This window comes from Pomacea canaliculata, linkage group LG11 (assembly GCF_003073045.1).
Source record: "Pomacea canaliculata isolate SZHN2017 linkage group LG11, ASM307304v1, whole genome shotgun sequence".
NCBI lineage: Eukaryota > Metazoa > Mollusca > Gastropoda > Architaenioglossa > Ampullariidae > Pomacea > Pomacea canaliculata.
The window spans coordinates 8,685,118-8,712,595 of NC_037600.1; the positions used below are offsets into that span (position 1 = coordinate 8,685,118).

Below are 27,478 nucleotides of genomic sequence, written 5' to 3' on the forward strand. Positions count from 1 at the left end.
AGCTATTAACCTGGTTAGCTGATGCATCAAACCTCGATCTGAACGAGACGACATTTTTATACGGAACACTACTCACGAAGGAAAGGACAGAAGGGATAAAGAAACATTGAGTGTCAAAAGGAAGTCCCGATCGGTCCCAACATTTCATTAAAATGACGAGGAAAAGAAAGAAAAGTTGAAATCATCTATGCTCTTTTCGTGGACTATTATCACTGATAATGACGAGGAGGAGAAAGTCGACAAGCGATGAACCTTAAGGCTCATAAAGATATACATACAGTATGTATAATGCATACTGTATTCTTTCACTGGCTTACATCTCGTGCCGTCGTCTCTTTTAAAGTAAGCTAGATACATAATTTGTTGTTTCTCTCCCTGGCTTTGACTTTGCAGTCTTCTTTTTGTTACTGATTTTTTTCTTTTACCAAGCTTTTTTCCCCACCCTCACAGACGCCATTTCCAGCTGCAGCATTAGCGCCAAACCTTTCTCCAGCTGCGTGAGCTCCAAAACAAAGGGGACATTACTCTATAGCTCTTTAAATAAGCAATGGCGTCCGCCTGGGATTCTTCTAGCGCTGGCAGCATCTCGTCAGCTTTTGTTGCCCCTCATGTAAGATGTACTGATTAAAAATTAAGGAAGGGTATATTTGAAGCAATTTTAAATATAGTTAAACGATTTTTCAAAAAATAAATCGAGTGAGTATATATGCACATTTGCATCTCACTACGCGTGTGTTCGTTTTTATGGATAGGTAAAGAATAAGTGGATATGCTGGTTTGGTAATCTCTTGACTATTAATGCATTTTGTTTAAAAGGATATCTTAAAAGAAGTGAATGTCTTCTTGTGCGGAGCAACATGCCCAGGCAAAGTTCCGGTTGAGCACCTCTCCCAGACAGCCTTGTTACTGCTGCAGAAGATGCCCGCTGCCAGACATGCAGTACTAGAGCATTTTTGTAATGTGTTTGACGAGGCAGCCGGAGCTTACATCAAGCAGACTGACGGTGACCACAAATCAGAAGGTGTGAAAGATAAATGCATTGTGGGTGCTGCATTAATGTCAATACAGTCTGTTTTGTATAATGGTTACACTCTAGCACAGGGGTGGGCAATTAATTTTCCCAAGGGGCCGCATGAGAAATTGGGATGTTTTAGAGGGCCGGACTAATATAGTTAACCCAGTTTTACAAAATACTGTATATATAGTATATATACTGGCGGGCGGGCCGGTCAGAGACAAGAGGCAGGCCGGATCTGGCCCACGGGCCGGCCTTTGCCCAGGTCTGCTCTAGCAGATAGGAGCTTTCATATTAAATTTACTGATGATACTGCCCTGCTGTCACTTTTGTATACAAATGACCATGTTCATAGTGCCATTCTTGCTGACTTTTTACGCTGTTGTGGCAAAGACTTCTTTGTCTCAAATGCCTCAAAGACTAAGAAAATTATCTTTGACTTTCGGACAAACATGCCTGAGGCAGTCATCAGTAGTATCCATAATGATGCCATTGAAATAGTCAACTCTTATAAATATTTAGTTACAGTCTTCAATAAAAGGCTTAAATCTCTCATCACTTTTTCTTTCATCTCTTGGTTCCACCTCTCCCTAGGGAACAGGAACAGTTTTGTCTCCCTTGTTAATATTTGTTCCAAGATCACCAGAACCAGACAGAAGGACGAGGCAGTTTAAGGTCATCAGCAAATCTTTAGAAATGTGTACTGTATTTTCACTATTTCTGATTATGTGTTGGCATGTGAGTTTTTACTTTTGCGGTTTAGCTGCAGCTACACAATGCCTGTATGCAGAACTAATCATCATTGCAATTTATTTATTCCATATGCATTCACTTGATCAATTTTACTAGCTATGATCCTGTATTAGCCTCTAAGGTCAACAACTGTATCTTACTGTTGTTGGTAGTATGTGTACATATAGTGTGTGAAAAAGAGAAATTTCAGCATGTATATGCATATTGTTAGCATTTGAGCACTATCTGGAATTGCCGTTGTGGTTTAATAAAATTGTATTGTATTGCAGTCATTATAAATGGATAGGAATATACTTTAAAGAGATTTTAAAGTTTTTTAAAATGTGTGAATTTTTATTCAGTTTAATTTAAAATGCCTTTAATATTTGAACGAGAGTGGACTTAAAACTAAGATTATTTTTAAGAGATGGTTTATACTTGTAAAAGTTGTTAACAAGATACAAAATTTAAAATGTTTGAATATAAGTGATGTATGTTGAAATGCATTATCTAAATAAAATATTTAAATTTCTAGCACTTCTCAAATGCATCAATATCATTATAAAATAGTTATAAATGAGTTTTCTTTTATACAACTTAAAAAATAAGTTTTTTGTGTGCTATAATTTTGCAGAGCTTGGTGACAGAGGGCAAAGTCAGTATTCTGCACTTCAAGATGTAACAGGGGTGCTTCTAAACTTCATCAACACAAACCCAGAGGCCTGGGCCCCCATTGTCTCCTCAGTAGGTCTTAATTCTTTTATGTCACTAGTTTATCCAGGAAATTCACTCATCAAAATTTTTTAAACACATGCATAATAGGTACACAAGATTTCTTGAGGTTTTCATTAGTGGGAGGAGGAGGAAAATATTTCTAAAAATACAACCCTCCAATGTCTAGTTAATTTTTTTTTCTATACCTTGCCTGAGCTAAGTAATCAGAGGGTAGGTCCACCATGATGAGCACACACCAACATTTTCAGTGGAATGTCAAAATTTTCTAACAAAGACTAAAGTAATTTAGATACCATTCAATGTCAAGCATGACATTCACTTGAAACTATTTGTTAATATTTATTTCTTTGTGTGATATTTTTGGAGGATGATGAAAGATGGGTTCTTGCAGTGGTCCTTGAATCTGCTGGGCCAGATAAGCAGCAAGTATTGTGATCAGCAAGGTATGGCTATGTCAGCCTCACTGAATGAAGCACTTCAACTCTGGATGACATGCCCACCAACTAAATTGTTGATGGAGCTTGCCATTGAATGTTTTGCGACAATGTAAGTTATCATATCAGTGCATGTATGTTTGCATGCTCATGTACATTTGTGTGTGTATGTGTGTGTACACATTTGTGAATATTTTTATATGAACAGACATGTAGGAATAGTCACATGTTATGTATGTATTGCAGGGTTGGAAGTGCCCCAGATGTGTGCGTAGATGCTCTTTTAGAGGCATCTGTCAAGTTCAGCCCTCACTTTGACTGGGTAGTGGCCAGGGTTGGGTAAGATCTATGTTACCTGATGTTATCTTTATGTATATACTCATTTTAAAAAAAGGATTGGATGTGAGTGAAAGAATGTGTTTGTACATATGTACAACGTACATGTGCATTGCTAATGAACATTTTATGTAAGCCTCAGCTTTCATATGCACTCATTGGTATAAGTATGTGGCCTGTATATTTTCTAATGTTTTTGTTACACTACTTTTGAGTTTTTCATGTGATTTATCTCCATCTCCATCACCATCCCAGGTCCTGTTTCCCTACCACCATTATCACGCGTGTGCTCAACTGTGGGCTGAAAGATTTCTGCAATGTAGGAAAGGGACTCTCAGATCGAGACCCTGGGGCACGGAAAAAGATCCCAAAGATGGCATCTGTTGTAGGCATTTTGGGACACTTGGCTTCAAAACACCGTCAGGACATTAGGAAAGCACTCATGGCTTTGTTTGAGGTTTGCAGAGTGATTTTCTTTGATTTAAAGCTTTCTCAGTTCACAGCATCAGAAACATGTATCTCAGCTACATTTTTTACCATTGTGAAAAGAGTTTTGGAAGGGCTTCTTTTTATTTTTAATTAATGTGATTACATCTGTTAATGTGAGCCTGTTATGCATCAGTACTTTTTTTAATTTTTGGGTGGGGGGGGGGGTAAAAGTCTTTAAGCAACTTTCCTGTATGATGGAGGTAGTGTAAATTATCATTATTGGCATTGTTGTTATTATTTTGTTAAACAAATGCTGCCCTAAGCACACTGAGGATGTTCATAGGAAGGACTGCAGTCTGATGGAGATGCTGTTCGGGTTACAACAGTTCCTTTCTTGCTGCAGCTGGCCTCCATGTCTCCAATGTTATTGCAGGTTCTCACCACAGACCTTGTCAAAGCCTGTGAGTGAACAAACTGTGACTTTCATTATTCCTTTTCTTGTCATATTTTTCCGTTTAGTTGCATGTCACTATATTCAAAGTGATTAGATTATATAATTTATCTAGTTCTGTTTCATAATTTATTTCACTTATTTACTTTTTTCTTAATTTATTCAACTCTGAAATGTCAATTTAATTTAAATGTTGAATACACAGCAATAGAAAACTTGCATATGTGAGCAAATAGACATTTATAGCCAGAAATACACATGGAAGCGTATATCTGCATGTTCATGAGCAGTCACAGAAATATTAAAATTATCTTTGGTTTTTGGAAAAATTGTCTTTTATTTTAAGAATATCCTCGTCTTTATTATTGTTTCAGTAACCCCTTCTGTTCTGAACCGATTGCACCATCAGTTTTCCGGATGGAAGATGTCTAATCCAGTTGATTATAACAGGTGAACCTATTTGTTAGTTTCACAAAACTTTGATACTGGGAAAGGGTTTAATATCTTAATATGAAATGCAAGGCATAAATCTTTAAATGGTTGACCTATTGCATTCATGTCATACTTTTGTTGTGGGTACCTACACCCTGGCTTAAGTGGAAAAGTCTTTAAACTAAGTGCAAAAACTTATGACCACCTCTTCAATGAGAAACAGTTGTAAATCAAGGACAATAGATCACACTTGTTTCCTCATTCTTAGAGATATTAGAGATTTTATTATCTCTTTGTTATTCTTTCAGTTTTCTTAATCTGGTGGTGCACCTGCTGGGCAAATGTGACATTGGGGCTTTTGATATTCTCAACTTTATGATAATCACAGCAGTTCCTTCTCTCAGGGGTAGGTTATCTATTTGTTTTTCTTCTTCTTTCTGATGGCCAGCCAGTTGTTCTTTTCAGATTCTTTAGTCAACTGTAGTTTTGTCACTGCATTAGGTGTAAAAAAGGGCAGAACTCCAAGAGAGGGAGAGTTTGTGTGTGTATATTCATACATGCTTGTGTGCATTAATATGTGTGCATGTATGTTAATTAATAGTTGTCTGAATCTCTGTCTGCAGTTGTCGCAGAAATACAAGACCATTACAATTTTGCTATTGCAGTCAAAAGAGGACAAAGTCTCATGCTTTTATGTTGAAACTGCTCCTGTTTGTTCATTGTGATGGTTGTTTACACATAGTACATTATCTTCAAATGCCACTTGATGTTGCTCCTTCCATAGTCAAAAATTACACATGAGAACTGCAGTGTCTACTTTTGGAACTAATGAAGTAAAGGAGAAGAGTGAAAACAAAAAATGTCAGAACCATATTCATACATTTGTGTTGTTTTAGGGTCTGTTCCTGAAGAGTCTGTGACAGAAGCAGTACAAGACACATGCGTGGAATTGATTGTTAGTGATTATTTTTTACTTTCCATATTTTTTTTAATGTTATTAGTCTTAATTGTGAATGATAGCTCTTAATTTTTTGTAAACAGATGCATGGGATATTGCTTTACTTCCTTCTGTTAAATCTTTGTTAGAGTTAAAAGAACTTACTGTGATGACAATTTTCAGTCTTTAAGAAAAGGACCATTTTTCAGATTTTTTAAAAATTCTTGCTCTGTTTAGGTTGATTTCTGAGTATGTTCCAGCTTAAACTGGGTGCAAGTTTTTACTTTGTCTTAAACTTCTTGCTGATGTTTAAATGCTGCTACGCTTGTAATTAATTCTTCTGTATGACTGATACTATAGATGTGTAATTTTCTGTGAATGTGTATGTGCACGGACACATTCACATCCAGACATGTAATTTGCTTTTATTTCTTTATTGCATTTTTTAGCACATGCTGCTTTTTGAGCTTCAACGGAGTGTCTATGGGAAAAGAAGAGAGGGAACACTGTGGGAAATGCCCCTGCTTGAGGGTCTGGCCAGGGAGACAGAGAGACTGGTCCAGCTGCTTCTTACATCTGCAGAATCTTCTGGGTCAGTTAAGAGCTAAATTATCTATGGGCTTCTGATTGATTGGTCTGTCAGCGTGTACTACATAGGCCAGCGGCATGTATTTACTTTCATTTAAATGTTTGTTTTGGTGGTGTGTGAGTGTGTAGCAGGGTGGGTGGGGGTAACATGCTTAGATTTTAGAAATTAGCTTCTTAGAGGTTAGCCAAATCAGAAAAGAAAAATTGAAATGGGTATTCATTCTGTTTTGGGTTTTTCAGCTTACCTTGGATAGAGAAACTGCTTATCTTTACTGCAGTCCATTCTGGTGAGTCATGTGCAGCTAAAATTTTGGCAGCAGTGATCATGCAGGCATCAACACCAAAGCAGGTGAGGAATGAAAAAAAGTGTATGAAATACTAGTAGTAGTACTGAAGCTGGAAGTTGCAGGAGTGCAAAAAGATGACAGATTGTTGCTTAATTTGTAACAGTCCAAACACATATTTTAAAATTTGTCAGTCTAAATTAGTGTAAAAGTATTAAATACAATCAGAGTAATATGCAGATAAGAATATAAAATATTTTAAGAAATAGTAAAAAGGAAAAAAAAATCTACAGTATTATGCATGGAAATCCTTTGGATAGCCATATACTTGTGTCTCTTTGGAGGGCATACAGCAGTGATGTCTTTCACTTCTGTTTCTTTATACCCCATACAAATTAAAACGAAGTGTCATTTTTATTCATAATCATAATTTTATTTACTGTAGAATAAAGGGGTGCATTTTAATAACCTTACATAATGGCTTAGTAACGTCATTCATGCATGCGAGAGCAGCTTTGGTTTGGGCAAATTAAGATAGATCACTAGTTAACATGAATCTAAGTTGCGGTTGACTGACTTTTTATTAATAATAAACCTTTGACTGTCCAAATCAGATTCAAACTAGGTTTGATTCAGTGTAGGCACTCCTTCTCTTCATGTTACCTTTTACTTCACCTTTATGCTCACTTGTTCTTTTAAGAGTAGTCCTCGGGGTGGGGTTTGATCCTATATGTAGACCACTTTCCCCTGTGTTGAAGGCTTGCCCAGTAGGGATCACCTGGAATGTGTGTCTGTCATCAGCTGTCACTGTACTTTCACCTCCAAGAGAACATGGAGAAGAGTCTGGGTAACATAGCTCGAGACACTTTAAACAACGTTTTTGGTGCCATTTCTGCTGTGACCGAGCTACCCCAGCTGGTCCAAATGCTGCGCAACTTTGAGCGGGTCATTCTTGGGGAGAAGAAGCGTGCTCGCCTGTTAACAGCTCTTTCCAGGTATTTTTAAAAAAAATAAAGTTCTTTTCTCACTCTTTCTAGTTTGCATGATGATAGTAGCTGGAAATAAAGAAATTTTCATGAGTGCAGACTGTTTTGAAAAATTCCAGACTTTTTAAACATCTTTTTTTTGTCTTTTGATTGGGTCTTTTATCAAAACCTAGTTTATTTCTTAAGTTTTAAAACACAAGTATTTTTTGCAATGAGGTTCATTAAAAACTGTTAAAAATTATTATATTTTTTTGTGAGGTGTAGCGCATGCCTAAATAAGTTTGATAACTCTGCCATTAACTGTTGACAGTTTCCTGTTGGAAGCCATGCAGAAGGAGCTAGGAAAGCTGAGTGACATTCTTCTGCACCCAAACATAGAAGTCAGCATGTGTGGTTTGCGACTTTTAGAAACGGTGGGAGTACCAGCCACGACAGAAATGCCAGTGTTGACATGTCTTTCTGCGAGTGTAGTGCTGGTGCTCTTCAATTTACTGTGGGAAGGCGTTAGGCAAAGGCGTGCTGGAATAGGTTTGTACAAAAAATTATATTAACTTGGTCCTGACATACTGAAGTGCCAGTTTCATGTTTTGTGTTCGCTACTAACAACTGAGTTTATGATCCTTTTTGAAAACTTCCCACTCAAGAACGTTTTGCTGTATTAGGAAAGAATTTGCTGTGTTTAAAAGCGGATAAAATTCTCTGTAGAGCTCGATATCTTGAAATCTATTTTATTTAATGATGTCATGATTAAGTCCATGAAGAGGTACAAATGATGCTTTTGTGCATGTCAGTAAACTATTTTATAGACTACATTATATTAATTTATTTAATTTTATTTTTACCATTTGAATTTTACAACTTGCAGGCAAATGTTGCTCCTTTTCTGCATCAGTTTCATATAATAAATTATACATTAATTTATACATTAAATTATGGACTACACATTTTCTACGGGATTTCTGGACCTGCACTAGTGTGGTTCAACTCCCATCTCACTGATAGGATGCAGACTGTGTTTGTTGATGGTCAAACATCTCGCCCTGCTTCACTTTCTTGTGGTGTCCCTCAAGGCTCAGTACTTGGCCCAGTTCTGTTCATTCTGTATATGAAGCCACTTTTTTCTTGCATGCAGTTTACAACATTTCTCATCAATCATATGCTGATGATAGACAGATGTACTGCTCCACTCCACCCGCTGAGTCTCACTCTGCTACCAGCACTATTGAAGTCTGTATTAATGAAGTCAAAGTCTGGATGGTGTCAAACAATCTTAAACTCAATGATGATAAAACAGAAGCCCTCCTGTGTTTCAGAAGAAGAAATCCATCTTCACTTGTTTGTCCACCAAGTCACATCAAGGTGGGCGAAATCAACATCACCTTTGTGTCCTCCATCAGGAATCTGGGATGCAGACATGACTCTTGCTAAACAAGTTACAGTTGTGTGTCAGTCTTCCTATTATGATAAACAAGTTACAGCCGTCTGTCAGTCTGCATATTATGAACTATGCAAGATCAGAGCCATCCATCACATTCTGTCTACGCAGGCTACCAACACTTTTTGTCTGTGTGTTTGTTTTATCCAGACTTGATTACTGCAACTCCTTGCTTGCTGGCTGCCCTGAATACCTTCTTCACAAACTCCAGAAAGTACAGAACTCTGTACTAGAGCTAGGAAATGGAACTATGCCACCCCTCTCCTTCGTTTTCTACACTGGCTTCCCATCTGTTCTCACATCCAGTACAAACTGTCTGTGCTGTGTTTAATTTCTTTGCTGGCACCTGCCCTGATTATTTCTCTGAACTGCTCTTCCCTTGCGTCCCAGCTAGACAACTCCGCTTGTTATCTGATGATCATCTCCTTACTTTTCCTATCACCAAAACAACAACATATGGCCACAGGATGTTTAGTTATTGTGCAGCGAAACAATGGAACTCTCTCCCTTTCTGTATCCACCACCTACCCGCTATTGAATCCTTTAAACATGCACTGAAAGCACACTCCTAACAACCTTTCCCATAATGCTAGTCCTTTTTCGCACTCTTCCTTTTGCAACATCATGTTACTCTCAGCTCTTGTTCTTGCTGGTTCCTCTTTGTGTTTTTTGTATTTGATTTTATTCTTCGTTTAGCACAGTTTTTTATTCTTTTATATATGTTATTTGTTTTCCTGTTCCTCGTATGCTGTCGATGAGCGGTCCGGTGGCACAACGGTTAGCGTCTGTCACCAATACAGTGAAAGCTGGCTGCCCTGAGTTCATTTCTCGTCTCAGGCACGCTGTTCTTTATCTGCACGAGGCATCTGTTTACAGGGCTGGCTGCCTTGCCGTGTTATAGCCTCAATTGCTGGCACGGCGTAAAACACCAGTCCCCCCCCCCCCCTTGTATGCTGTCCATGTTTTGTTCTTGTTCTTAAGCGCTAAAAGCGTGCTTCTTAGGAGTGTGTATATGCGCTTTACAAAATGCATTTATTATTATTTTTGTTGAAATTATCATATGGAACTGATGCAGAAAAGGAGTAATATTTGCCTGCAAGTTGTAAAATTCAAATGGTCATAATAAAATTATTAAGAAAAGCTTGAAAAAATGTGAGAGGCTGAGACAGGTAAATTGGTGTCAAAATATTTTGTTTTTTAATATGAATGCATACAGGCACCTACATGCTACCCAGTTTATCACCTGTGGTTGCATTCATCATCCATTTGGTAAAGCTTAAATGATACTTCACTGTCCTCCATACAAACTTTTTTTTGCATTGCCAAAATAGGGATTCTTATTGATTCATATGCTCATTTACACAGTTTTATAAGTGAAAATCATGCTTAAATGGTGCCTGTGCATTATGACAGTAGTGCACAAACACTCTCTTCTGATTGTTGGTATGTGTTTGCTTTCTTCCTCATTTTTATGGCCACTGCAGCAAAGAAGCCAAGATTTGTGGGCTATCAAAGGGGAGTAGGCTTGTGCCATTCATGTCTCCGGAACCTTAGTCAACACACCTTCACTCAGAGCCTCTTGCTTCAGTACCTGCTTCAGGGAGCCATTCATGAGGTGAGATATAATGAGAAGACAATTTATATAAGATCATTTCTCTGAGTGGAGATGAGCTTATTGTGCTATGCTCATAGTACAAAAAATGAACAGACTGTTGAACACTTGACAAAGCACACAATAAAACATGTATGCAACAGCACAGAAGGAAGATGAGGCTATAAGGAGTGAATAGAAGGGGAAACTAGATAGGCAAGTTATTTCTGAAAGGCAAGAGTTATGAGGCTGGACTTTAGCAGCTTCAAATCTAGTCACAGTTCAAAGAGAAAGAGGCAGAAAATTCCAAACATTGGAGCCAGTGAATGAGAAGGAGCATTGACTTAACTTGTCTCAGGTACTTAACACTTGTGCAGGTTTAGCAGCAGATGTTGGAAATGTTCTTTGTGTGTGTAAAGCATGAGATTTGGCTCTCTTGCTGCTTAATAAAGATCTGACTTTGTTTTTCTTCCCACCATCTGTGTCTTAAAAATGGTTTTGACACACAGAATTGTCAGAAACTCAAATGTCTGTTAAGTCATTCAAATGACACTTTCAGAAGACCTACCTTCTTCAGCCATCTTTTTACAGTTACAGTTATTTTGAGATTTTAAAAACTCCATTCAGAACTGGAATTATCTGTATTTACATGCCTTGAAATACATTTCTGTAAGATATCAGGATTGAGGTAAGCATAGAAACAGAAACATGGAATAAAATGTGATTTGTCTTTAAAGGAAAATGCTGCACTGTTTGGAGGAAAACCACCAGAAGTGTCCCAAACTAGACAATCAGAAGTTAGTCTTCTGAAGGAAAACTGCCGTTTTGGGCTCTCTATGCCTCTGCCTCGAACACATGCTAGTGTCTTTCATGCAGGGGTTATTGGACAAGGGCTGAAACCTAATCCCCCAAATGTCACCATGCAGAAGGTTTGTCCATGTCATCATTTTCAAGTGATTTTTTACTTCTGAGGTCTTTGTGTTATTTACATTTAACATTTGAGCTAAGATCTGTGAGGACTTGTGGTATGAAATAAGATTATAACTGGTGTCTGTAGTCTGTTGGCAGATGTGCCAGAAAGTTATAGTATAGAATACTTATCAAATTACAGATTACCTGCTGTTCCTGTCTGCCTGCTTTTTTTTAAATATTTGTGTGCCTTAACTGCTACAGGAGTGGGTTTTGTGCCACCAAGAAACTTTGCTAGAAGCCATTTGGTCGTGCAGTCAAGATGCTGCTGCAAGCCATTTGGTCAAAGACAGCACTTCAACACCTGCGAAAGATGCTAGATCACCTATGAGGTTGTCTTCTATGATGATGTTGCCCAAAATGTCTGACGTGGCAGCACGGACGCTTGGATGTGCACTGGTGGATATTTGCACTATGGACACCCTGTACAATGATGTCAACTGGCCTGATCCTGAGTTTTGCAAAGTAACATTAGAAAGGTACTACAGTTGTTCTTTAAGCTTTCAGTTTTTTTTGCTCCATCCTTTTTTTTTAAACTTATACATCTGTTCTAGATGGTACTTCATCAAATAGACAACAAGGAGAAAACTATTTAGTGCTTAAAAAAATAAAAAATCAGATGCACGTAATTGTTTATAACACTAAGAAACTTGGTTAATGCTGCAACTTAGTTTATATTTCAGTGTTTCACCCCTTAACTCTCCATAATAAAAGTATCTATGCTGAGCGCATCACCAAGTTAGTGATATAATACTTCAAGCGTGACAACCCTGTTACAGTCATATTCTACTTACAGGTTTAAAATAATAACTTGACAGCAAGAAAAGGACAAAATAAAGATTCCATTTTATGTTTCTCTCAGATGGATATTTTTTGAGGGGTTCTTTCTTTGATGGTCATTGTCATAGAGTACCTAGAATGATAACATTGAAGTAAGGTTACATTTGATTTTCAGAGACCTGTATGTCTGGAAGATGACAGAAGACCACCCAGTCCTTTGGAGCATTTTGAGAGCTGCTAGTGGAAGTATGACTATTACTATATCCTCCTTGACCTTTAATGAAACATACGTCACAGAATGAATTGTTTTCACAACTTGCAGTGTTTCTTCTTAATGTGTCTGGGAGCTCACAGTTTTCTTCTTCTATACTTCTCTCTATTTCTCTTGCAGGCAGTGTTTTCTTGTACTACTGCTCTCCACTGATGAAGTCATTGATGGCTAGGGTAGTCAGTGCACTGGAGGTTTCTCGAGTCAGGAAGCTGATGGACCTGCCCCAGTTGTTTGAGCGTGCTTCATGGATAGTCACTATTCTGTCGCAGGTAGCAATGTTTTTTCTGTTTTGTTTGAAAAAAAAAAGGAGCAACACTGTCATGTATTCATCATCGGAACCTCTTTTTTAAATTTTCCTATATCTTTAATCAAAAAAAAAATTATTGTCTCTTTTTTTTTCTTTTTAACTTTCACTACCAGGGGAAGTTTATACCGCCACCATTATCCAATATCTGCGAGTTGTTTCCACATGTGTCACCATATGAGGGCTATCTGCTTCTTCTATCAGTCTGGAAATTTATCAAGGTAGGCAGTTCTTTTTACCCTTAAAAAATAATAATTAAGGTAATTATTTGTGTACTGACTACATTTATTACACTTTATCTAATTTACATGGCCTATTTTACTAATTTACTCATGCCTGTTTGACATTGCACTTCAATTGAGATACTAGCTACATTTCTCTTAAATCATCAATGTTACCTTAAGTCACAGAAAGCTTAAATTGCAAAAAAGAGAATCGCTGATGAAATATAATCGCTTGTGATTTTTTTTTTAATTAGGAAAATCCACCAACATTGAATAAAGAAGGAGTTGCACAGAGTAAGTTTACAGATGAGAGAAGGAAAATATATGATAGAAGGGGATAGAATAATAATAATTATCACAATCAGTGTTCTAAACTTTCAACATTTTATTCCTCATCACTTTATTCCTTGTATAGCAGTCTTTCTATTTTAAAGTTTAACTTGCACATTGTGCTTGTTAATTGGTTGCTCATAATTTGTATGTGCATGTGTATTTGAAATTTATTTCCTGTTTGGTACACCTTTAATGTAATATTTTATCACCTTTTTCTGAGCTGCATGTTGTGTTCTCCACCTGTAAACAGTAGATATCAAATCCACAGAGTCGTTTCTTTATCCACCTTGGCAATGTCTTCTGTTTTATTCCATCTGGCAGTGTTCCTCCTTCTCCTCCTCCAGCTTCCAGCTGACCCTTACAGTCAAGTATTACTCATCAGTCATTTGTGCCAACATTGAAAATTGACTTTTTTTTCTAATTGTGTCAGCAGGATGTGAAATCGGTCACCTTCAAGTTCTTAGAACAGTTCTCAACTCAAACATCGACATGGTGGGCCATCTGTATCCGAAGATCTTTGACACATAAGTGTTTTATTACATGGTTGTGCTAGAGCATGTTTTGAGACTGCAGCATGGAGTCATTGGACTGAACTTAACAGTAAGCAACAACGCACTTTGTATGAACCCAGAACATCAAGCTACATTTCTTCTTGATATGGACCTTGCATATACTGCAGTGATGTGTATGCAGTTTATTGAAACAAAATTTTTTGCAGCAGTTCCGGTTGTACCTTCTGTGTAGATCAAGAATTATTTTTTAATTGAAAAACAGTTTCTGTAAGAAATATTTGATTATTTATGCATAGATCAAGGATTATTTTTTATTGAAAGCAGTTCGTCAGAAGTGCTTGAACTTTGTATGAAAATACATGATAACAAGGTGGATGTGTTAGATTATATTGTGAGAAATTGTAATGGAAGAATGAATTATGTTTTCACATAAACAACTAGATACTTATCTTCTTTTTGTATGCATGCTGCATGTACTTAACAGGTATATTTTGAACACATTTGTACATATGAGACAAGATAAGCCAAAACACAATGCAGCACCATTTTGCTGCTAAGATGAAATCGTCTTGGATACATGCATTGCTGGGACAGAACACAAGTCAAACACATGCGCAACTATTTCTAGTAAAATTAATTCCCTCCAGTTGTGGAAGATTTTAAGTTCATCAGCTAAACTAATTTGAATAGGATCAACCGCTGTAGATCTCCCCTCTACTTGAACATGCCTGGGTTTATTCACATCTCTCAAGCTGCTGTTGGCTGTTAGCCACACCACTCACTTGCTTTACTTGTTTTCGTCTTTCTGCTCTAGGGTTATGAACCCACTGATTCATGGGAGACTGACTTTTCTTTATGTGTCATAAATATGTTTCCAGTCACGAGTGTTACTATTTCCTGCATCTTTTTGATTGTGATGATATCACATCTAGACTTCATTTCTTCAAACATTCAGTACAAAGCAAATTTAAAATCACATTTCTCGTTTTATCTTTTCACAGGCTTCTGGTTCATAATCTTCTGAGAAGATATATGGTAAAACAGAGGTACACATCTGAAAGATAACTTTGTAAAATTCTGAACTTAAAGAAAAATACAACTGCAGTAAACTTTTCTTTATTTGCTTAACTTTTAAAAAAAAAAAACTAGTTTATTGTAAGTTACTGTATTAGTCTGATATTTTGATTCATTTATATTGCAAAGACAACTGTTCCTTTCAGCTTCAGAAATATGTCCTTCACCGTCCACAAATTTTACTAGGTTTCGCCAAGACATTTTATGAATGGATAGGTCAGATGAAGAAACAAATGTTCAAAATCTTCAACACTGAAAGAGTTACAATTTGATTTTAAAATACGGTAACACAACCTAATATCTTCTTCTTTCTTCTTGTTCCTAATTGCCCCCAGTGGAGCATAGAGCTGATAACCTAATATGGGTTTCATTAAGTTTGTGCACAAATGCACATAAGAATAAACATGTTTATATATATATTACATATAAACATGTAACCTCCTTAAAATAAACTTCTACCAGCATACTAATCACACACATGCACACTTTTACATGCAATATAAAGTGTGAGCAAAAGAATAAAAGGCAACAGCATAATTTATGCAGAGTTTTCTGCATGGTATAAAGCTTTATAACATAATTGAAAATGATGCAGTCTATAGTCATCACAATCAAAAAACCCTAACATATTCCAAGAGCATTTCATCATATTGCAAGGGCAGTTTTTTCAGATTTAAGGTCTTTCATAAAAATACCTTTTTTTTCCATTTGGATTGCAGCATCTTTTTCAATCAATTTTTTAATGTATCCCCTATTTGCTGAGCCACAAGAAAATTCCACAGACAACCAATCAACCATGCACTTATTTAACAACTGGTTTTAAACATGAACAACAAAAATTAGACAACAAATCATCAAAACCCTGAGTTACCACACTGTAGAAGTGAACTATTTATATTTTATTTTTTTTTCTTGATTTCAATGTAACAGAAAAATTAGGACTGGTAGCATATGTTTATTTTGTGGTGCATCAATAGTACAGTTGGACTGATTGGTATCATTAAAAACAAAAGTTTGCACGCATACGTACATTTTATATAAAAGTGTACCAATGGTTGCTGAAGAAATATATCACCCATACTCTAACAAACTCCATGTTTTCTTAGTGATTAATCATAAAGCAAGTAAAAGGCATCTAAAGGACCTAAAAAAGATCAAGGACATATAACTTGATCCTACCTTGACCTCATGTGTGGCAGTGACAATCTTGCAATATTCTTGATTTTTTTGTTGTTTTTTGTAAAGTTTGACCCACTGTATCTAATAAATCATTTTTATGAGCAAAAGTACTTTTTTAACATGAAAAACTTACGAATTATAGAAATAATCCTGCAAGTTTCTCTAAAACTCTGATATGCATAAATTAAAATTTGTAGGCTGCTAGAACAAAAAAATTAGCTTGAGTAAGAGGAATCTGCAAGTTAACTCGTCGCATGTGGTGTGTGAGAATGTGTATGTGTGGTCTATTCTCTTGTTCATGTAGATAAGTATGCACACCACACACAGACCACATCAAAAATTGCACAACATTAGAATGAAGTCTTAATTGTATAGTCCCGTACAATGAAATATGGTTGATCTCTGTGCCTGTCACACAACATGGTCAATGAATCTGTCTCTGTGACATGGGCGTTAATGGAACCTCCAAAGCCAAAAGTGTAAGGAAAGTCAAGCAAAATTTTGCCACTGATGTTTTGATGGTAAACTGAACAGTCAGGTCAAAAGTTTTGTCACAACAACAATAATTTCCCATTACTAGCAGGTGGTGGATCAGGAATGAGGAACTCGAAATGAGGAGTTGTGTAAGCATCCATTTGTGCTGACATCATGCACTCACTCTCCCTCTGGGAGCAACAACGACATTGGAGAGGGAGCGTAGTGTCGTTTGTGAATCTCCCTTATCAGATTGTTCATCTCTGCCGTGTATGATTTCCGATGCTGAAACCAAAATTATCTAGAGAATGTACGAAGAATCCCAAATATTTTTATGGAAATTGGCAAGATGAAAGGAAAAAAGTAAAAAAAAAAGAAGTCCAGTCTTTTTTTTTAAAAAAAATTCTACCACTGCTACTGCTCTAACTGGATCAGCAGACATCAGAAAATCAGTGATATTAAATAAACTAAATAGTGTTTTAATGTAAATGTATGCAATATACCAGAAGAGAGAAACTGCTGAAAATCTGGAACTGTTGATCAGTCAAAAATTACAGTCAAGTCAAGTCAGTGACAATTAAATCTTTGTACCAAGCATTCTGTGAGCCTAATAAGTGCAGCACACAGCACACAAAACCATAAGCAGTCATTTGTAATGCGATAATTGATTAAACGAAGGCTATCACTTTTTATTTGAAATGCCACCATGCGTCCTGTAGCACTTACCATAATCACACACGACTGAACTTTATCTTTTTAATGTCACAGTGAATATTTAACTTAACACATATAAAAATAGATGAATCGAAAAGGTTCTTGACACTGTGCCTCACAGTATTAAAATCAAGGAAGTGTATAGGGACATTTTCTTGATTAAAATCATAGGTTTATTAACAGGTAGCATATATAAATTAAATGTATATAACTTCAAATAGATTATAGAAGACTTCATAAGAATATATTTCCATATAATTTAAAGTGTAATGTTTCTCGTGTAGACGTCATGCCTGTAAAACTAAATAAAACAAAAATAAAGATACTTTCAAAAGGCTCCATAGCAAGAGTACGTTTGTCCCTACATCTGTACCTGGAAAGAAGAGTTGTCGGTGTCTTCTTCAAGTGAGGTGATTCGGCGAGGGAAGAACTTCTCTGTCTCCTCCTCGAGGGATGTGATCGTTCTACGAGGAAACAGGTTGACGGAACGCTTGGGTACACGTGACATCTGAGCAGATAACCGGGTGGGAGACACCTCCTCCTCAACCGCTCGGTGCTTCATGTTCTCCTCACAGTAGCTGACCAGCTCCTCCATCATCTTGGCCTTGCTGTTTGTGTGAAACTTGCGCCTGGCGATTTCGAAGCAGATGTCCACAAAACCGTGAAAACTAAGACCTGCAGGACAGATCGCGAAGACCATGATGAATGTTCCCCATCGCAGGATAGTAAGTTAATTTTTCATCCATTTCGTGGAGGTTATATTTTTTCAATTGTTCACCATGCTGGTTCCTTTTTGTTAGCTATTTGCTCTTGAAATGAAATATAAATTGTTTCTTTATAAAATATTTACTTTTTAATTTGTTTTTCGTATGTTCTTCTTGGTATTTTTTTTTTCCTTGCACGAACGAGCACTTAAAGTCCTTTTTTCTTCCCTTATCACTTATTCATCCTATTCGATTGAGATCTGGATGAGGACAAAGTGCACATTGCTGAGTACGACCAACTGGCGTGCATGCCAACTGCACGCATCTGTGCTGATGTTTTTGCAAACTTTTAAACAGAAGGATGCATGATGCTATTTTTTTTAAAGAATAAGAACAGCTCAGAGCGCACAACATATCGCTTAACAAAGTCATGTAGCAGTGAAACTGGATAAAAGTGTACAAGGCGCGCATCGAAACAACAGAATTTAAACAATAAAAATAGTTAAGTGAAGAATAGAAGAATGTGGCTAATCCTGATATCAGGCACATTTCCTCCAATATTGACAATGTTTAAAAAAAAAATCTGGAGTAAATGGAGATTGGGGTAGGGAAGCTGTTTGGAGTGTAATGAGGCTATTTGCATAGTGCCACTCTACTACCATAATCGGTCTCACATTCTTGCTTGTATACACTAGTGATTAAAGTAATAATAATAATAAAGATGGCTAAGAAGACGATCACAACTCCATCGGCCTTCATCCTCACCTGCTGTCATGTCTGGATTCAACATTTCCCATTTGCGCTTCACGTCGATGTACAAGATGTCGATGGAGGCGTTCGTCAGGCCTTTTTTGTTGAGTCTGCACTTCCTGTTACATAAACATATACATGTATATATAAACAAACACGTACGTGATCGGAGATTCACGTAAATACAGAAATACAGAAATTTAGTCTTGTGAACTCATCATCAGCTGGTAAAAATTCAACATAAACACCATGACCATAAATAATTTTCACACACACGTGGAGGCAAGCAGCAATTACCTCATCCCCTCCCTTTCACCCCACCAACACACACACACACACACACACACACACACACACACATGCACACTCATAAATTATGGATGTCATTTCCGTCCAACACAAGATGAGGTCAGGAGTCACGCTGCACGTGCGTGCGCAAACCAGTTCCTTGGCCGACGTTTGCACTAAAGTTTCGCGGGATTCAATAAATAAATAAATTCACGCTCTTTGACCACCAAAGCTCGCTCACCTGGCGAACATCCTGAACGCCGTGGGTCCCATGCGCGAACACCCCCGGACGCTGAGACAGCCAATGAAAACGTCCGCCAGCCTGTCCATCACCCGCAGATGCTGCAGATCGTCGGCGTAGAGGGCGGGGTAAATTTCCTTCAGGCACGACTCCTCCTCCTCCTCTCCATCCTCGTCCTCCGACGACTCCGGGTACGGATAGTTGGGCAAGGGCTGGGAGGAGATGTCCACATCCCCTTCCATGAACGCCACGAGCTGCTTGTTCTCCCCACCCGTGGGCGACTGCTGCTGAGTCAGGGCGGGCAAGTGCTGGTCGCCGGCGTCCAGGAACACGGGTCCTCTCAAGTGCGGTGATGGCGGCATGGGAGGCGACTCGACGTTGGTTTGTTCCCCTTGTGCCTCGTGGAAGACGCGACAGGTCTCTTGCCGCACGAGGGGCCGAGGCTGGTTCTCTGCGAAGATGGACTTGACCGTCTCCGGCACCGGCGGGTCTTCTTCCACGATTCGGATGGAGATGTCGCGCTCACGCTTCCGGTTTCGATGGCGGGTGAGCTTTATTGACGGAGGAGGGTCCACTTCCATGTCTTCGACGGTGACTTGTGTCCTGTGGTGTCGCTTCTTCCGCCTGAAAGATGAAGTGTATGGGACTTTTTAAATTAAATAAATAAATCTTTGCACGCCAAGCCTTGGATAAAACTTTTTATCGGTCTTGATTTAATTCCCTCTTTCCTGATCCCTACTCTTGACCAAAAGCTTGGGACAAGCTGTCGAGAGCATCACAAGCATGTTTCTAAACCTTCACAATGGACTGTCTGTATACTCGCCTCCTTCTCGTCTTCTTGTTCTTGGGTGCGATGAGGATCAGAGTGTCACGGATGAGCGCACGCTTTACCTCTTCATCCTTGATGGAGGGAATGTATTCCACGATGCCGGGGGCGACTTCCTGTTCTCCCATGATACTCAGGCTCGGGTTGGAGTTGACCTCCAGGAGCACGGGCCGCAGGTCCTTGAGGAGGAGGATGTCGAATCCTAACACCTGCAACAGTGTCCCAATGCGTGGCTGTGTGAACCTGGTTGGCCAACAACATACGCATAAGCAGGATATGCGATAATAATGTACAGACACTAAAAACATCCATGTATTCTATGACTGTCTCTTTTCGCAGTCGATCTCCACATGTCTCTCTGTGCCTCTGTGAGATGCACAGTTGTTAAAAACAGACTTTTACGCCAATTCTCTTCAAACGGATGATAAGACTGCCGTGTTCAGTCCTCAGGTGGAAAAAGTAGTCCAACCGAGAAGCCAGAGAAGAGATAGAGAGCGGGGAGAAGGAGGTAAAGAAGAAGACGACGAGACACTCTCACCTGAAAGCAGGTGGGATGGGGCTTGCATGGCGAAATCACCGACTGCAGCTCGACCTTGAGTTCACCGATGACGGCCATGAGGGTCTTGCAGACGATGCGCTCGATGGTCACCCACAGGCGCTGCGTGTCGTAGCCCATGCGCTGCAGGCGGCGGAAGACGCTGGTAAGCTTCCGCTTGCTGCCCTCGTCCTCCTTCTCGGACTTGTCAAAGGTGGCGCTGCGCTTGTTGAGCGAGTAGTTGGTGAGATGCATGTAGGTCTCGCCCAGGTTGCGGTTGCTGGGCTGCTCGTACTGCACGGTGGAGAAGCGCGCCAACCCTTCGTGGCAGATGTGCACCTCCAGCGGATCCAGGCTGCGCAGCACGGCGTACACGCGCAGGTCGAACTTGAAGCCGTCCAGAAGCAGGACGTTGGCCAGGTATTCCTGCGCCACGTGCGAGCGGTTATTGGGGCCGGAGTACTGCTGCGGGTCGCGGATGAGGTAGATGCCTTCCCCTTGCGAACCCTCGCTGGGTTTGATGATGAAGGTGGGCTTGTGGCGTCCTCGCCGCTCGCTCAAGTGACGCACGTCGTTGGAGAACTCGTGGTACTGCTGCGGCAGCAGCCAGGTGCGCGGGAAGAAGTTGAAGTCATCCGGGTACATCTGCTTCATCAGCTCCAGCTGCCGGAAGAGGTTGACCTTGTGAAAGACCTCCAGCGAACCTGCGACAAGGCGAAAGACGAATGGAGGTTGGAGGAGGTAAAGGGTTGAGTATGGGTCAGAGGTCGAGATCTTTGACCTGGCATGACGGTGGGTATACTGTGGAAAGTTATCAAGGAAGCCAGCTCTGTATATAGAAACAACACCAGGGATATCGTTGTCTACAACATCAATGAAAACAAAACCGAGATCAAAAAGGCTTTTGTGTCTGTGTGTCTGTGTGGCTGTGTGTCTTGACGTGGTATTTATTTTCAATGTTGAGTTGATTACAAAATATGAAAATCCACCTCTCCAGCTTTCTTCCCAGAACAAAACATTACCGGGAAATTTGTTTACTTGTCCAGAAAAAATGTCCGGCTGGTCGTAGAAACTGACCGCGTGCCACGTGACGTCACAGGGCTGGTCTCGTCGGGGCCACGGGCACTGCGATGGAAGAAGCATGCATCATGATTACTTCTCCCAACAAGCAGCAGCGCAACCACAGACTTACAGAGATCACAGAACTTTATCTTCCTAGTCACGTGAAGTTTTCCAACGCCAACGTCTTTGTACTACCTTCACGCCTTCATTCCCTCCACCCAACCCTCCTCTCTCTTAATTAAATTCCTTTCTCGACATTTCTGTGTCGCACACCTTGTTAAAGATTTCATTTGGGGTGGGTGATCTCATTTTGGCTTTATTTGTCTACACGGGTAAGTCTACATCGGACGTGTTTTACAGTTTGTCCACCAGACTTTGTTTACTCCTCAGCAATCGTTTGACGTCTGTCTACCAGCCTTTGTCTACAACTCTTTTTCTGGCTGTTTTATCTACCAGTCGACGTCTACTCTTCAACTCTTGTGTCATATTTTGTCTACTAGCCTACCTCTACACCTTAGCTATCGTCTGATATTTGTTCTACATGCCTACACCCATGAGGGACAACGACACTCATAAAAAAGACAGGTAAGAGAGGCGTGAAGACCGTTTCGCTTGACTGGGCACTCAAGAGAGTGCGAAGGAATGGGCAAGAACAAGAACTTGGGACCATGCATTTTTCATCGGTTCCATGGTTTGGACGTGAAAAAAATAATGGACTCGTGAAGAAGTAACGACCACCCCCGTCTCCCCTCCCAATGGTGTTCCGACCCTGTTGTCGCTGGTCTTGTAATGTTGTCACCGCGCCATCTCCCCCACCCCCTCCACCTCAAACAACAGCTTTCTTATTAGTTTATGACTGTCATGTTCTTATCTCTCCCTCTCTCACACACACACAGATAACTCCAACATGGACATTTCCGCCATTTGTTCCTCCCTCCCCCTTCGTACACCACCACCACCACTTTCCATATTCTCAGAGCTTTAAAAACGTGGTAACAAGCGTTTATCGACATTAAGACCGGAACTGGATACTTCGGTTTGTCATGTTGTTTCCCCTTGTAAATCGTTTTCAGCACAAAGGCAAGAATCCTGACACAAGTCGATTCCTTCCACAAGCAACGTTTGGTCGATGTCGGTCCACAACAGAGACAAGGAAATGACTCCAGGGAAAGTAAATGGTAGGAATCGAAGTGGTTTCTCCCTCCATGAGTCCGTCTTATCTAAACAGCCACAGACAACCCACCACACAGAGAAACTAAAGTAGGATGTAGATCCGTAAGTTGATGATGACAAAACCAGAACAAATCGTAGAGAAAATAGAAATACAGAATTCCACCATTGAGAGGGGATATCACTGAAGGCAAATAAAGATAAGTTTCAATAGGTGTAGCCTGGATTTACAGACACAGCCTTCTTTATGCAAGTTTGAGTACCCTACTTTTGCTCTCGGTTTGTTCTGTAAGCGGCATAAATGTTTTATTTGCCGACAAGCTGACTCATTGATTGCGAAATATTCAACCGAGATGTTGAAAAAAAGCCAGCATTGCGCATGTAACAACCTGTCCTATGTATGTACCATTCTGAGCGACTATTTTCATCCCTACCCTCTCCACTGTCAGTCATAAATATGTGTGTGTGTTTTTTTTTTCCCGGTCTCTACCCGCTTTTAATTGAACTCTACACACATCGTCACCTCCCAGGCATCTACTAGGTAGCTAACAGTAGTACAGTAACATTGTAGCCGAGGGCAGTCACAGGTTCCACTGACTGCACTACACTCTTCCGAGTCCTTGTGTCAATCAGACGCGGCTTCCACTGTTCGTCTGCCATTCGCAGCGCCCCGGGGGTTTGCTGATTATGTTGGGCGAACAATGCAGCAGATTACACGTTAGCAAGCCGTTGAATAGCATGCCTGATCGCTGGCAGCGTCGCCCAGAGACATATGTTCCCCAGTTCCCTTAGAAATTGCCACAGAATAGGTATTCAATCACCCAGTTTGAATGTATATATTCGTGCATACGTACGGACATACACATCAATACACATAAGAACACAAATACTAAGTAGATACAGAATACTACGGACATGTACACGTACATAGCCTATATGCATATCTTAAGTCTATTATACAAATACTTGTCCTAAATGCATGTCCATTCATAAACCTTAACGTACATGGTCAGTTGATTCCCTAACCACCTACACCCCTCCTAATCGCCCCGCTCAGGTCCAAAACAGCGGTTGGTGAAGACCCACACATAGAACTGGCTATACAGTGACTACATAATGCAGTATAAAATAAAGAATCTAAAATTAAGACAACTCGTTTATCCTAATTTAAATTTTTTCTGTTCGTTGTGACAAGGTGTTGGCAAGCCTGCAAGTCCAGTATCGGGATTTTGTTTTTTTATTCCCCTTCTCCTGTTTAATTTTTTCGAAACGAGTTGGTTCAACATCGCGTACGAAGCGAGTCCACAGCGCACTACATACATACTTAACTACATAATACTTAACTACATACTGTGTACATATTATTGGTGCATACACACCTTATCTCAATACATAGGTTCGTCCTTACACATACATATCTAGAAATGCACGCGCGTACACGTACACGTGCAGATATATCCGGTTATATTTCATCACAGTTGGTCATACAATCACCGAGAGAACTACAGCACTAATGTACCTTCCCTCCCGCCTCCCCCCATTCCCCGACTTCATGGGTGAGGACATACATCTCGACCTTAAAAAACCAGTTTCAAAATATGTTTCATTGTCCGACGATACATCGTCGTCATCATCGTTATCTATATTTGTGGGGCTAGAGCGTCTCGTCTGCTGAATTTCTCTTGTCTGGCATGTGGCACTGTCAGTGCCAGCAGACAATATGTGTCTGCTACATTAATTTATTATCGATGATAATGATGATGTAGCACTAGCACACTTATCATAAACTGTCTGATGTCTAAGGTATAAATGTTCGTCAGACATTGACATCACAGGTCATTTCCCTGTCGTTGTCGACGTATCCCGCCCTTTATCTTTCCTGACCAGCCCTGCAGACTCAGCTGCTGTTGCGCCTGACTCCCACAGACATTGCGCACGAAACCCGTAATTATCTAACTGCCATCTAACATAAATATGCACGGAAGTGTATGAGATAGACATGGGCTTCCCAGGGTTTTCTCGGATTTCTTTACTTTAAATTAAAGATAGTCCTGCCACCTTCTTGCTGTCGGGGTATAAGATGCATGAGACCGCAGACCGCAAGCTTGTGTGTGTGTAGGGGGAGAGGGGGCCATCGATATGAAAAGATTCTACCTAACAACTGATGGTATGAACCATCTAGTTTTTCTACGCCGGTTCTCTTACCTCTCCGCAATCCGTTTCCCCTTTAACTTTTACAAGACTTCTCTCACTTTCTCTTGCTTTCTAGAAAAGAAGGCTTTGGTCGAAGAATTAATAAGATAAACGTAGAGTGTATGTGTTTTAAAGAAAGAAAGGCCCCATCTTCGAAAAGTTACTTTTCAAAAATCAATGTTTACAGCTCTTCCCATTATTCCATCGACAGACGAAATACCGTTACCTCCTTCCAGCCGAGGTCTCTGGCGACCAGGCGCACGACATCTGTGTTACCGCGCGCCTTGGATGTGTCTATGGTGACGATATGCTTCGGGGTCGGCTTCTCATTGACCTGGAGCGGAGGGATCAGAAATGGCCGGCGCCGTACCTTGGGCTTGCTTGCGAGGGTAAGGGCAAAAGTAGTGCTGATGGAAACCCGCGAGTGTGACGTCTCCGCGGGCCGCTGCACAACCTGTGACATCAGCGAGGGTCGTTGGGAAATCTGCAGGCTGCTGTGCGACTTCTGAGCGGCCTCTTCCTTGGACTCTCTGACATCACGCTTGGACGATTGCATTTCCACCAGCTGCGCGATTTCGGAGGGCTTTAATCCCCGGATGGGCTGGATGCCCCCGTTGGTGTTGCCGTAGATGGCTCTCATCTGTTGCTGATGCAGGAGTACATTGTTTTTTCTTTGACTTCGCATTTTGTTGTCATCGTTGAGGGGGATAAAGATGCCTGGAGATAATGTAGAGCCCCAGCATCAGTATCTGCATCACGCAATCAATCAGCCAACTGAACAATCGACCAACTAACTCCAGATGACTAACTAATCAACCAACGTTAAACGACATGCACGTTATTTCTTGTATGGTTTACAAATCTGAACTATACCTGGAATATTAAACTGTGGATGAGCAACGTAACATGGCTGAAGAGATGACTGGGCATCGACTGACCTCTAGCTTCACATGACAATCATATCCTAATTACCCTATTTTATGTCTTTCGTGTTATATTCTTTTGTGAAACCCGTTAAGCTTCGCTACTTAGTAATGTTAGATGTTACTATCGCCACCTTCTCTCATGTTCCTGCAAATCTTCACTGTGCATGTGTTTGTGTAACCCTGAGCTCGCCTCCATGTAAAATAATAATAATAATAATAATAATAATAAAATATAATAATAAGATATAATAAAATATATATAAATAATAAATAATCAACATTAAATACTGTTAATCAATTATTTTTATCAAAGCACATTAGCCTTAATTGTTGCCAGCAAAATGCACTGTGGAAATACTATAAGACAGAACTCTTCCATCCTGTTGTCCTATCTCTGCATTTCTTTATGTTCTTGTATTGCTAACCGGTGCATAAGTTACTCTAGTAGACCCAAGACATTATCTTGGCGCGCCCAAGCACACACACACACTCTTGGTGGGTATAGCTTATAATTTGAGCTTGAGCCTCGAGATTCATCATTATTATTGAGCGTCGAAGCACAACATAACCATGCAGCATTTAAAATACACTTACAGTCATGCAAATAATATGCACAAAAATACATATGCACACATATAAAACACACGTAGGCTCACATACAGAGTTCATGTAGCTTAAATATCAAAGTGATGAACAGAATTAATAATACTGCAATCATGCAATCTCAAATACCTTAATTATTCCAGTGCACGAGTAGATCTCTACTGATAAGGTGAAGACGAGCCTTGGGAATAACTTTCAGTCAATTCTGTCTGAGCAAACGAAGTGATTTTTATCTTTCCCATGACTCAGTATGATACTGATTACTCAACAGTATTGAGCACGCATGTGTTCACGACGTCAGCTTCCGACATATTTCAACAACTGAGCTTGCTTAGCAACAATCACATGATCAGAGACCTTTCATGAACTCATAAATGAAAGATTTAACAAGGGAGGCCATTCTGGTCGATACGTAACCTTGTCGCTCAGCAGACGACCTGACTGAATACGCGGTGAGGTGTTACATGGACTTTTTCCAATCGAGACAAGGCCCAGACAGTGAATGCAAATTGTGTAAAAGACCCAGTTCTGTATTTTTAGCTCTGTCAGAAACATAAAAAACAGCTGCGGGATTGTTGTCATATTAATGTCGCGTCAGTTTTGATATGTGATGTTCCTTTCCGCCAGACGTATGACGATGTCAGTTTAGAACCCTAGAAATTCGTTATATTATCAAAAAAAAAAAAAAAAAAAAAAAAAAAAAAAAAAGACTGACTGAATTCCCAATTCAGGACTTTATTATGCGCAGATAGATTTATTTATTTTATTAACACTTTGAAAGCTGTTAACTATATTTCCTTCCCAGCTGCATGGTCAACTGCCAGCTCAAAAGATCACATGGAAAACTCACTAATTTATTCATTCAGTTCTCACACGCACCTTGCGTAAAGTAGCAAGGAAACTATCATGTTACCTCTTCTAGCAATATTTGCCAAGACAAAGACAGAGATCATATCTGGTT

At 39.7% G+C, this 27,478-nt stretch overlaps 2 protein-coding genes across 5 annotated transcripts; one reads left to right on the forward strand and one right to left on the reverse strand.

The window, feature by feature from the left end:
* Positions 1–485: 485 nt before the first annotated feature.
* Positions 486–14,212, forward strand: LOC112575855 (integrator complex subunit 5-like). 2 transcript variants are annotated; one of them, XM_025257938.1, is made up of 22 exons: positions 486–610; positions 817–1,021; positions 2,382–2,491; positions 2,874–3,028; positions 3,163–3,255; positions 3,508–3,709; positions 4,025–4,142; positions 4,507–4,582; positions 4,873–4,970; positions 5,461–5,519; positions 5,951–6,093; positions 6,330–6,438; positions 7,175–7,368; positions 7,670–7,887; positions 10,279–10,409; positions 11,123–11,314; positions 11,559–11,833; positions 12,310–12,380; positions 12,526–12,674; positions 12,826–12,930; positions 13,188–13,227; positions 13,697–14,212. In XM_025257938.1, exons 1-22 carry the CDS (start codon positions 548–550, stop codon positions 13,792–13,794), a joined length of 2,904 nt encoding a protein of 967 aa, XP_025113723.1. In that variant the 5' UTR covers positions 486–547; the 3' UTR covers positions 13,795–14,212. The 2 variants fall into 2 exon arrangements, with proteins under 2 accessions (XP_025113723.1, XP_025113724.1); XM_025257939.1 differs by having other exon boundaries at positions 13,700–14,212.
* Positions 12,569–26,852, reverse strand: LOC112575856 (tubulin polyglutamylase TTLL11-like). Of its 3 annotated transcripts, none has more exons than XM_025257941.1 (10): positions 26,647–26,852; positions 25,215–25,705; positions 21,586–21,688; positions 20,567–21,267; positions 20,026–20,237; positions 19,203–19,826; positions 18,689–18,792; positions 17,593–17,894; positions 13,476–13,623; positions 12,569–12,689 (listed from the first exon to the last, which is right to left on the reverse strand). In XM_025257941.1, exons 2-10 carry the CDS (start codon positions 25,671–25,673, stop codon positions 12,661–12,663), a joined length of 2,682 nt encoding a protein of 893 aa, XP_025113726.1. In that variant the 5' UTR covers positions 25,674–25,705; positions 26,647–26,852; the 3' UTR covers positions 12,569–12,660. The 3 variants fall into 3 exon arrangements, with proteins under 3 accessions (XP_025113726.1, XP_025113725.1, XP_025113728.1); XM_025257940.1 differs by having other exon boundaries at positions 25,215–25,737; XM_025257943.1 differs by lacking the exons at positions 12,569–12,689; positions 13,476–13,623 and adding an exon at positions 16,083–16,790 and having other exon boundaries at positions 25,215–25,737.
* Between the last annotated feature and the right edge of the window lie 626 nt (positions 26,853–27,478).